This window comes from Ictidomys tridecemlineatus, chromosome 12 (genome assembly GCF_052094955.1).
Source record: "Ictidomys tridecemlineatus isolate mIctTri1 chromosome 12, mIctTri1.hap1, whole genome shotgun sequence".
In the NCBI taxonomy this organism is placed as follows: Eukaryota; Metazoa; Chordata; class Mammalia; order Rodentia; family Sciuridae; genus Ictidomys; species Ictidomys tridecemlineatus.
In genome coordinates this window covers 64,849,923-64,862,584 of record NC_135488.1, presented here as the reverse complement: position 1 = coordinate 64,862,584, position 12,662 = coordinate 64,849,923, and the positions used below count along the sequence as shown (strand labels likewise).

Below are 12,662 nucleotides of genomic sequence, written 5' to 3'. Positions count from 1 at the left end.
CTTAACACACTGAATGGTCTCAACATCATTAAAGGAGAAGACAACCAGATATTAGAGGCATCCTGATGTGACGGAATAGAAGAAGCAAGAATTGCCAGACCAAATGGAATATTGAGCAGGCCTTGAGAAACTACCAGTTTTCAAGAGACAGAGGAACATACCAAATGATACCATGGGGCAATCAAAGCCAAATCCAGAAGTGTAGAACATTCCACAGAGCAACTAACCAAGTTTCTTAAAAAAATGGAAAAGGGGAGAAGGAACATTTAGGAAAGGGAAAAGGGAACTTAAGAGATATATCAATTACTATAAAATGTGTTTATAGTATAAAATGTGAAAAATTATAGGTAAAGATAATGGAAAAAATATACCAAGTAAACAAAATATGTGGACCTTGCTTGGATGCTGATTTTAAAAAGCCAACTTAAATTATGAGACATCAGAAACAGTTGAACATGACTGGGCTTTTTTTTTTTGTCAGTACTGGGGAATGAACTGAGGGCCTCATGCATGCTAGCTGAGACTGGCCTCATATTTGTGATCCTCTTGTCTCAGCCTCCTGAGTTGCTAGGATTACAGGTATGCATGACCACATTCAGTACTACTGGAATATTTGATGATAAGAAAAAAATCAGAGTTTTTTTTCCCTTCAGTATGTCCTTGAAACCCTGAAAAACAGCACCTTCATTGAGTTCCTCAAGCATGTGATAAATTCTCCATGGCCTGAAGAAAACAGTGAATGGGTTGTGAATTATCAATCTACTTCTAAATGCCTTAGTTATCTATGAGAAACAATGATGTAATAAAGGAATGTCTCTGTAGTCCTAGCACTTCTAAGGAATACATCTGTACCTACTGGGCCTTTTCACAATCACGATTCAGCCTGGATCACCTTACCTGCTGAGCCTGGGCCTGCTGCTGCTGGTAAAATGTGCCTGATGGCTGCTGTGGCTGCTGCTGTGGCTGCTGCTGTGGCTGCTGTGGCTGGGGCTGGGGCTGCGGCTGCTGTGGCTGCTGCTTGAGGAAGAGCTGCTGTTGGTGCTGGGGTGTGGCCTGGGCCTGAGATGTTGTCAGACCCTGGGCTGGGGTGGAAGGCGGCTGCTGTGGGGTAGATGGAGCCTGTGGCTGCTTGGGCTGAGACTGAGGCAAAGGCTGGCTGGGTGGGGCTTGGGCTTTTGGTTGAGGAACACTGGTCAAAAGCCCAGGTTGATTGCTGGGTCCTACAATAAGAATAAACTCCATATTAGACCTCAAAACTCTTCTAGATGAAAAACAGCTTTCTGACTTGTCAAAGCAGTAGAAAGGGGGTGATAATTAGGCAGATTATTCTAAGATCCATGTGCTCCACACTGTCTGTCCACATGCTCTGTTTTCCCCAGAATGCCTTTCCATCTTTTTGCCAAACCGTGCTTTAAAGTTTTCAAAACAGGGCTCAACAATAAGATGCAATATTTGATTCCTTTAGAAAGCAGTCCTTTATCCATCATCCCAATTAGCCAATTCTCCTTTAGTTAGCAGCCTGAGCAGTCCTTCATCCATCATCCCAATTAGCCAATTCTCCTTTAGTTAGCAGCCTGAATATCTACAGCCAACTGGCCTTTGCTGCTACTGTAGGTAAACACAATCTTTGTATCAGTTGGCTTGCTGCATGACAAAAGAATTCTTCAAATGTTTTACCTATAGTTTACATAACCCCCACCAGGATGCCTAAATGTCTGGCAGAATTTACCAAAAGCAGCTTTCTCCTAGGGGAAGCAATATAGTTGTATTCCATTACTTGATATTTTGACTCAGTTAGGGATTTTTGGTACTGGGGATTGAACCCAGGGGTGCTTAACCACTGGGCCACATCCCAACCCTTTTTATTTTTTGAGACAGGGTCTCACTAAGTTGCGAGACTGGCTTTGAACTTAGATCCTCCTGCCTCAGCCTTCCAAGTTGCTGGGATTATAGGCATGTACCACTGGGCCTGGTAGATCAATTGTCTTTATAAAACAAAGTTTACTCATCTCATTAGAAACAGAATACCAAAATACAAAAGGGTGATAGATATTTCAAGAAACAAAACATTAAGGAAACAATATTTCCTGTGAGGTTCAAAAGGAAGTAAGTCTTGTTTTTTTTAAAGGCAAGGCAAAGTGTATGAAATAAAGAGGTAGGTATGGGAAGAACAGATCAAACCACAAAGTCAGGGCCAAGATGAGAAAATATAGAGATGATAGCCTTCAGTAGTCTTAATGATCCATCTTAGAATACAATAAGAGGTCTCCACTTTTGCAGCCATTGGCCATACAATTTCAAAGGCAATTCACTTCATTATTCTTTATGTGCCTCTGGATTCCATTCCTAACATGAAACCAGGCTCTCCAACACTTCTGTAATAAAGAGGTACACTCACTTTCAACCCAGTCTAGTAACTGACCTGCAGCCTGAGGTGGGGGCTGAACTGTGGCCCTCTTCCGAGGTGTCAGAGCTGGTTGGATGGGAAGGATTCCTGGATTTGGCTGAGTCTGCCCAGCTTTAGGCCTCTGGCGGGGCGCAATTGAAGTTTCTGTGGTAGGAATGGGATCTGTCAGTCTAGAAAAGGAAAAGTGGGGGGAAAAAGATTCATGTTAAGAGTGGGAAATTGGGAGATGAGTGGGCAGAGTACATAACCCTTTCCCCTCAACCCTTACCCAAACCTTCCAGATCTGCTTAGTCAATAATTCTCAAAGGGTGGCCCATAGGATGTTATTAATGTCTTGAAAAAGTGCTTACTGGGCAAAAATGATTTTAACACAAAGATGGGATTATATTGAGCAGATTTCTTTCCAGCAAATCTTTTCATGTGTGAATATGCATGGTGAATCTATATGGAATGCAATGTTTCTCAAGCTTATACACTTTTTTTTAACATTTAATTTTAGAAGTAGTTGGACACAATACCTTCATTCTATCTATTTATTTTTTATGTGGTGCTGAGGATTGAACCCTGGGCCTCGCATGTGCTAGATGAGCACTCTACCACTGGCTGAGTCACAATCCCAGCCCAAGCTTATACACTCTTGAAAGCTTTTTCTCTAATACCTCATAGGATTTCCCAGGATACACTATGGGTAATGATGCTAAAAGAGGTTTGAGGAGGGTGTTCTTTCAGAGATACAGGGAACTCAAACTTGGTTGAAGAAAGCTGTCAAAATGGTCTCTCTAGCTGGGTATGGTGATGTACACCTATAATCCCAAAACTCGGGAGATTGAGGCAGAAAAATCTTGAGTTCATAGCCAGCCTGGGCAATTCATTGAGACCCTGGCTCAAAATAAAAGGGCTGGGGGCTCTGGAGAGGTAGTTCAGTGGTATAGCACTTGCCTAGCATGTGTGAGGCCCTAGGTTTGATCCCCAGCACTGAAAGAAAAGAAAAAAAAAAAAGGTCTCTACAATGAAAAGCAAATGAGTGGATCCAATAAGAAGGAATAAGTAAATAATCTGTGGTAAAAAAAATTAAAATTCAGGAGTATAACAGAAACACCGCCACCACCCCCGCCACCACCCTTTTTCAGTACTAGGAATTGAATCCAGAGTTGCTCTACCACTGAGCTCCATCTCTAGCCCTTTATATATTTTTTTTATTTTGAGATAGGATCTCCCTAAATTGCCCAGGCTAGCCTTGAACTTGGGTTTCTCCTGCTTTAGCCTCCCAAATTTCTGGGACTATAGGCATGTGCAACCTTGCCCAGCATGTACTCCTTTACCAGAGAAATAAAAATTTTAGCTTACCACAGTGTTATCCAGAGTAAAAGAATCACCTATTCTAGCCACTTTTGCGACCAAGTGTGGCCATTTGTCTAAGCTCTAGCCTTACATAGCAGTTTCTAAAAACCTTAAGAAATAACTGATGTATTCCCTTTTCCTATCTTCTTTGGCCATTCCTTGATCCTGCTGCTTTGGATGGGAAGAGGCTGCTACACTGATCTATGAGGTCACTGGCCACACCTGTAGGGATGGTAGAGTGATGAGCATGAAGAAATCTGGGTTCACGAAACAGAACTGCCATATAAGACCTGGCCTACTCACCTCCAAACTTTGTTTACTTGTGAGAAAAAAATTAACACCTATCTCCAATAAGACACCATTATTTCAGACTTTTTGTAACCACCAGATCCAATCCAAACTAACAGAGGGATGTGCCATGTGGCCCACTTAATTCCTCGTGATGGTGTCGAAGTCCATCATTCATTTACATTAGTTTGGGCAGCTAACTACGACCTAACTCAGATCAGAGTCCACTGCCCTTTGAAAATTGCACTTAAGGAGTATAAATGAGGCTAAGGCCAAAATAAATAAGCTTCATGAGTATTTCCAAAACATGTCTGGCACAGCCTCCATGAATGCAAAACAGGAAGCAAAAGAACTGGCCCTATGTCCTTCCCATGATGTATCTCGAAAGTATGGCTCTCCTTGGCCCAGAAACCTCTCAATGACATCCTGTTAGATGCTCTTATGCTGGACAGAGAATTGATAATATGTAAGTTATCTCATCTGGAGTGGCTGTAACCTGGATAAAGGAAGTGGGAGGGAAAAGTGTGACGGATTTTGGAGGACAGGATAAGTGTAAGAGAAAAAGCCCAGGGTCAGGGAGGTAAACAGACTTCAGTGGAAATCCAAACTCAAAACTATTCTTATTGGTTTCCTGAGGGGAACATCTTAGAAACACATGGGATTTAGAGTCAACAAAAAAAACATTTGAGCTCTAGCTCCCTACTAACTTGTGTCATGATGGACATGTCATTTTAGCTCTTTCAGTCTTAGGTCATTTATGTGTAAAACAAGGAAACATGCGTATGTATCAATAAATATGAAATTGCTTTGTAAACTGTAGAGTGCCCAAAATGTCAGCTGCAGGGCCATCACTTGTGTGCTTTGAAGGATATAGAAAGGATCCTCATTCAGCCTTTGTACATACCACGTTTGGGTTTTGTACATGATTAGTATAAACCAAAAAGATTGAGATAATTAAATCAGCCCCCAAAACAATCCCCAAAGAGGTGAGCAGGGCAATAATTAATGTCAGAAATTTACAAATAAAAGTAACAAGGTTTGCTTGTTTGTTAAGCAAGTCTGCTAACTTTATTAAAAAACAAAGTCATTACTTTAGAGCCACACCTGGAATAATTCTACCCACACAGGAGGCATTCTATAAATATTCAAGACATTTTAAAAACACAGTTTACTTTAAAGTAAATTACTTTCCTGTTCTATTAAAATCCACATATTACCATTTCAGGTCCTTTATTGACACTGTTTGCTGCTAAATATTTCCTTACCCCAGGAGGAGGGGCAGAAAAAGGAGGAGCATAAATATGTTCCTGGCCACCCCCAGAATTTGTCATTTGGAAAGTATGACAGCCACAGGGCAGTGCCTGGCAGATTTTTGGCTAATAGGGATGTGAAAGACCAATGCCCAGCTGCTGTGCTCTGGGTTTACCCTGAGACCACGCTTCCCATAGATTGAGTTCAGTCCTAACATTCCATCCATTGATTCCTATTAGGGGACCTTTCTGATAGCTGATTCTGGTATAAGGGATCCCCAATATCTTTGGTAAGCTTTCCTTAAATTGTGTGGCAATCGGAGACACTTTCTCCAGGTCGGACTTGCAATTTCTGACCTTCTCCCAGCCTTTTCCTGGCTCCTTCCCTGTTTCTCCCTGGGGTTTTTCCCTAACCATGTCTCAGCATCTTTGGCATTTGCTTCCCAGAAGACTGAAGGTGGCATAGAATGTGATTAGCTTGTACTAATGTTGCTGGAGCCACAGTAGTAAAAGGAAAAGGAAGGCAGATGACTAGGGTGGTGAACATGTCTAACCACATACCAGGATGCATGTTAGGACACTCCTGTGCCAGCAACATATAAAGTCTGCCCTTGCCTCATCACTGAATACCCCTGCTACTGTTCCCATGCAAAAGAAACAGCTGTAGTGTCTTTGATTCTCTTTCAAACGTAGATCACACTATTTTATTATATTCCTCCTGGCACTCCTGAAGAATAGTTTCTGCCTAGGGGAGATAGGGCTTGGTTTCCTGATCTGTGCAGTCGCTGGTTGGTTATGGCAAAATGAGAATTAAGAAACACAGGCATTCTCCACTGCGGTGCCCTAGCAGGATGCTCACCAAGGCACTTCTTACCTGGCTTTTGGCTGGGTCTTTTTTGCAGCTGCCTCACTGGCTTTCACTGGTTCGGGAAGTTTTGCAGGAATAGGAGAATTCTAAGGAATTGAAAAGAGAAAAATAAAATATATATATATATAAAGGACATCACAAATTTCTCTGTAAAAGAATAACCAACCTGATGGAAAAGAAATTACATTTGAGGGTCTTTGGGTGTGACTTTCAGGCACTTTTCTCCCTGTTAGAAGGAAGTTAACCAAATACCTACCAGACCCAAACACCAGTGGGAAGCAGATGGCTGTGAAGAGGTGAGCATAAGCACACACTTTCCCCTTCTGCACCAGACAAAGCTCACTGGGGCTTAATCTTGGTTCCCTTCTCCTTGGTGTAGTTCAGACGTGATGATATAAAAGGAATGGGAAAGAAGTTGTATTGTTCAAGCTCTAGCTATATCTGAGAGACATCAGAGCTGACTCAGGAGCCAAGCAGGGTGCATTCCATCTTCCAGTCAGAATGCTGGGAGAAAACCATAGCCACCCTGTATGTTTGGTGGCTAAGCGAGTGCCCCTTCCCAACATGGGAAGCACTACTCACTCCACAAGCCAAACACTGTTCTTCTAGCTTGACTTCTGCACCATTCAACACTGCATCTTGAGGGAGCACCAGCTAGCTGTACTGAACCACAAAGCAAGTGCTTGCTACTCCTGAGAAAGTGCCAAAAGAAATGAGATTGATGAATTTTACTTTTTATAAACTAGATAACAATCTTAATGTTTTCAATTATATTTCACATTATTTATTTGATAAATGGGAAAGTGCAACTGTAAAGGAAAACATGGTCATGTAAAGTTACTGTACCATATTCCTTGTTTCCATCTTGGAAAACTGACAAACAGAACATGAGCTTTAACACTGGCCTTTTAGGCGGGTCCTCTCATTTCCTCATGTTTCCACGAGGGAGGAATTTCCCCTAGAAAGCTTCTTCTAGCTTCTCCTCTGTCCTTCAAGCATTCCTCTCCCATGGAAGAGAAGCAGCATATTTAGCTGATAAGACTGGCAGAAAGAAGCGAGCTCATCTGGTTTACCCTCATCTTCCTTTTTTTCTGGAAGAGCCTGATCCTTAGGAATCAGGTGGATTTAAAGTTAGGGAGCCTGACAGGTCAAATTATGACCTACAACCCAATCTTTTTATCAACAAAGCCAATATTCCTAGTGCCATCCGAATTAGTCTCATAGCTGATGCCAAATGTGGCAGTGAAAGAGGAGCATTATTTATCAATACTCTCAATCCCTAACAGTGGCATCAAACGTTCATTATTGGAGAAAGCAGCATGAAAATTTCAGATTAGAATCTATTTATGGCCAGGCATGGTGGCACACAGCTGTAATCCCAGCAGCTAGGGAGACTAAGGGAGGAGGATTGCAAGCTCAAAGTCAGCTTCAGCAATTTAGCAATTTAGTTGCTTAGGTCAACTTAGTGAGACCCTGCCTCAAAATTTTTAAAAAGGGTTAGGGATATGGTCATGTAAAGTTACTGTACCATATCCCTTGTTTCCATCTTGGAAAACTGACAAACAGAACATGAGCTCTAACACTGGCTTTTTAGGGTTAAGCATCCCCGGCACCAGTAAAATAAATAAATAAATAACAATTTTACTGCAGCATCCATTAGTAAAATATTCAAGAGATTGGGTTATGCCCTAAAAAATATGCCAAAATTGGGGCTGGGGATGTAGCTCAGTGGGAAGTCACTTGCCTAGTGATATGTGAGGCTCTGGGTTCCACCCCCATCACAGTAAAAGCAAACAATAACAACAACACCACCACCAAAGCCAAAATTGTAAAAAGGTGTTTGCAAAGCATTTTATTCTGAAAACTATGAGTAAAGAGTTTAGGAATACTTGGTGTAGACAAGATTCACATGGTCTGATATGTGTGACACAAGTGTGAATTATAGATGGCCAATGGCGGAGGCAAATCAAGACAGTGTTGCTGTAAGGAGGGAGGGCAGTGGAAATGGGCTGGTGGGACGAGTCCAGGGTCTCCCTCAGGAAGGCAGCTATACACGTTCACAAGATAGCAAGCTGGCCACTCTTCACCCAAGCATTCAATTTAATCTCTAGGGTATTTTTTGTTGCTTTTGTTGTTGAGTGAACTGCCTCAGTTTTATAATTAAATTCAATGGGAAACTGGATTCCTTTTATTTTGGATTCCCTTTATTCTACTTCATGGTTAGCTTTGCTTGAATGCCCCCTAGTAGATAAATCAAGTGACATCTACATCACTTAAGAGACTGATTAACAGCTCAGAACTCAAATGACAATGTGATAAGGTTTACTTTGGTTAACAAGCACCTTCACATACCTGTACATTTGGAACTGGGCATTCTTTCTTGAGAAGTTTGAATGAGAAGTAGGAAACTTGGTAAATATCCGGCCTTTTGTCAGGGTCTGGTTCCAACATATACCCTATGACAAACATATGTGAACTTATTTAATACCCTAATAGTTGTTACATTAGCTAGAGAACATAACTTTTCTACTACCAAAATTTTGATATTTTTAATTTTTATGTCTCATAAAAGTCAAACAGTACAACTAGCCCTTTTCCTAGAAAGGGAAACTAATTTTCCTAAAATATTTAATATCCACAAGAAAATAAACTCTTGGAATTTTAACAAGCTACCTGAAGTTCACATTCTATGCCATGCACAAGAGGGGTGCCGGCTCTGACTCTGAAAGTTACCACCTTTATGTTCTGATATCTAGGTAGTTATATGGTCTAGTGGCTGGCTTGCTTAGTTCACAGTTTCTTGTTAAGCAAATGATTATTCATAACTATAATTATAAACAAAACTCAAAGATCAAGAATTCACTACCTATTCTTTTGTTGGTGATATTAAGTACTTTTCAATTTAAGAGAAATTACAAAGTAACATATACATACATATATACATAGACCGATCGATCTACTTTAATTGTGATCCATAGATCACTTTTCTATTTCCAGATCCTTTAAGCTTCTGCCTTCTTGGAAGCTGGAAAAGCCCTCAGGAAAGTCTTTGAGAAGACACAGACACACGAATATATATCCCAACACTAGTGCAGGGCACTTCCTGCCTAAGTAAATAATGAGTGGTTTTTTCAGAAAAAAATCAGTGAGGTTACAGCTCTGGAAGGCAGAAGAAGCAGAATAGAACACAGTCAGGGAGAAAGCAAAAGACAGTCCAGAAGAGAGAACAGTGTGAACAAAGGCAAAATTGGAGAAAGGCAAGAGAAAGATTCTCCTGCTGCATGGAAATAGGAGCCAAAAGGATAGGGTAGAGAGATGGCTTGGAGGGTGGGACAGAACCAGAACATGAAAATCTTAAATGTCATGCTAAGAACGTGGGCTCCACTATGGGACCACTGGCAAGCAAGTCAAACTTACTGAAAAAGGCATGAGAGGGTGACATTTTATAATAATCTTGTGACAAGGGTGCACTGGATAGCATAGAGAGGAGAGAAGCTGGTGGCCATTCTGCTAGAACAGGAGCTGACAGGTCTGTATACATACCGTGGTGACATGGATGAAAAGAAGAGAATCATTGAAAAGAATCGCAACTCCAAATACATAGATAGATAGATAGATAGATAGATAGATAGATAGATAGATAGATAGATAGATAGATAATGAGGAGAAGAAGAATTAATGCAACATAGAAAACAACCAATTCTCTCTCTGTTGCTAGCCAGATCCAGAGACTATCTTAAACTTCACCCATCCAGTCTTGTTGGCAATACCAACAAGAGAAACTGAAAAGAAGGGGACTCTCATATTGGGGGTAAAAAATAAGGGAAGAGCTGGGCTTGGTGGCCTATGCCTGTAATCCCAGGGGCTCAGAGGCTGAGGTAGGAGGATCATGAGTTCAAAGCCAGCCTCAGCAATTTAGTGAGGCCCTAAGTAACTCAGCAAGATCCTGTCTCTAAATAAAATATAAAAAGGGCTGTGGATGTGGTTCAATGGTTAAGCACCAGGTTCAATGCCTGGAGACCAAAAAAAGAAAGAAGAGAAAAAAGGGAGGGGCAAAAAAAAATCAAATTTTATTTTTTTCCCCACATAAGAATTTTTATTTTTTTCCATTTTGAAGGTACATTCAAATTATACATAATGGTGTAATTCATTGTTGTATATTCATACCTGCACATAATTTAACAATATAATTTGGTCAATGTCATCTCCCTTTTCCTTCCCTTCTATCCTCTCCCTGGTCCCTTTTCTCTAGTCTACTGATCTCCCTTTGAACAAATTGAATTTTAATCCTGTGATTGCAAGGTGATAATGGAATCTTCAAATAGTATGCAAACTGAAATACGAGTTTGGGAAAGATGTCAGTGCTATAAATTTTTCTAAAGAATTGTTGCTTCCAAAATGAATTTAATACATTCTAATGTCTATCAAGTAGAATAAATTTTTTTAAAAAATGAATTTAATGAAAAATATTAAAAAGAAAAAAAATGCTACTTAATTATCAAATTTGGCAATTTTCTCATATTTCCTTCTGATCCTTTTTACATAGCTGCAATTCTAGTTTAGATATGACGCTTTACATCTGAAAACAATCTAACCATCATTAAATTAAATACCTCCCACTGTCATTAATAAATGGAAGAGGCTGATGGATAAAACTGACATAATGCAATATAGAGTCACTTAAACTCTATAATTATTTTAACTTGAATAAGACCTCTACTTTTGTGGCTTCGGTTTCCTCATGTGCATATTAGGGATAATTATACTTAAAATCTTCAGGGTTTTAAGAATTAGAAGAGGTTCAAGTAGGTCCTCAACACATATCAGATGCTCCACCTCTGTTGCTAATTTTGTACCCTATCCAGGACCCAGTTTGAGTTGCTCAGGATTTATGATCCTTAATGGTTAAAACTCAGATGCTAAATGCCTGGATCAATGCGGAAAGATGATAAAAATCTCTAATTCTTTAGCATTTCAGCACAGGGTCTTATGCAAAGATTACTTATTCTACCATCTGGTTAATGGATGTTAGTACATATGCTTGCTATGATGATACAGAAAAGTAGGGAATCTTAGGACTATTTTAAACAAAGCATTGAGTTTAGATGCTTGTTACAAAAATCCAGTGATTAACCTAAAATGAAAGGAAAAACCTAGTTCCATGAAGTTATACAGTCTTAATTATGTATTCATTCCAGCCAATGCACTGCAATCATTTTCATTTGAGTTGCTTCCAGTTTTGCAAAGATGAATTTCTTATCATTTGATATGAGTCAGCTGGACTCCTTTGGAACCAAAGCTTTCATACAGACTGCAACAGGACCCAGGAGTAGTGTGCTGTTCAAAGCACAATTAGGATTTCTGCTTATGGCTGGCTCAGGTGTAAAATAGAGCTTAGATTTCCAGCAAAAAACCCACCACTCTTTTAATTAATCTGTCTAATTAGACACTGTTGAACTTTCTATGTGTTCCCAGCTATTATTAACTGATTAAAAAAAAAAAATCTTCGCATCCAACCCATCTTCTCCTAGAATTCAATCTCTTTATCTTCCAATTTATTCCTAGTGGTTAGAAATAAAAATGTGAAACTAGAAACTTGAAATACTTACTAATAAGGCAGTGCATGTCTTGAGAATATCGAGAGTTATCAGGAATTGTGAAGTTTCCATCACAAATTGCCACCTGACTCTCCCCAAATGGCAAAGTGAAGTAGCATAATTTATACAACAAACATCCCAGGGCCTTAAAAAAAAAAAAGAAAGAAAGAAAGAAAGCAGATTGCTATTAGTGGTTTATTTACCATAATTGCAAGTGGATCTAATCAAAGATACTGGCACCATCCATATTTACTAGCACATACAAAAACTATATATTATCATTCTATTAGAAAATTGAATTTAGAACTCAATGTGGCTAATTAGCAGCCAAATTACATTATTTCTACCAATATTACCAAATTCTGCTCTAGTAAAGAACAGATATATTTCCTATTTTGCTCTTAAGAACCAGAAAAATGTAAGTGAAAGCCATGTGAATAATTATCAAAGAAGTAGGTCTAAAGTAATTTTCTTTTCACGTTTCAAGAAGCAATGGCTGGTCCCCTCACATCATGAACCACTCCAGTGGAGAAGGAGACAATGGTATGGTACAGGTGCTACCAAGCTATACCACTGTATGCATTAAACTTGGGAGTTTACAGTCAATGACTAATGATATCTGGGGTGTGGATAGGTTAGTCGACACCTACCCAAATGTCTGCCTTCGTAGTGATGATTTTGCCACTGTACAAGTTGACCATTTCTGGTGCTCGATAGGACAGCGTTGTATATCTACAATCAAAAGATTCATTTTTTGTTAAATATATCAATGCTAAAATTATAAACCAGGAGGAGCAGAATTTTTTTTTAACATTAATAGAACCTAATTCCCTGGGAGTAATTTGCAGAAGAGACTATGAAATATCAGTGCAGATAAAATGAAAGGCTGTCCTCAGTACAATGATATCACC

At 39.7% G+C, this 12,662-nt stretch overlaps 1 protein-coding gene across 13 annotated transcripts in view; it reads right to left on the bottom strand.

The window, feature by feature from the left end:
- Aak1 (AP2 associated kinase 1) overlaps positions 1 to 12,662 on the bottom strand; it is a 175,003-nt gene that overhangs the window by 52,886 nt on the left and 109,455 nt on the right. For all 13 annotated transcript variants that reach the window (XM_078029067.1, XM_078029066.1, XM_078029069.1 and 10 more), the window contains exons 7-12: positions 12,402 to 12,483; positions 11,764 to 11,896; positions 8,507 to 8,610; positions 6,161 to 6,240; positions 2,423 to 2,577; positions 898 to 1,220 (exon numbers count right to left, since the gene is read on the bottom strand). In XM_078029067.1, coding sequence (XP_077885193.1) covers positions 898 to 1,220; positions 2,423 to 2,577; positions 6,161 to 6,240; positions 8,507 to 8,610; positions 11,764 to 11,896; positions 12,402 to 12,483 — 877 coding nt within the window. The remainder of the gene's footprint in view (positions 1 to 897; positions 1,221 to 2,422; positions 2,578 to 6,160; positions 6,241 to 8,506; positions 8,611 to 11,763; positions 11,897 to 12,401; positions 12,484 to 12,662) is intronic.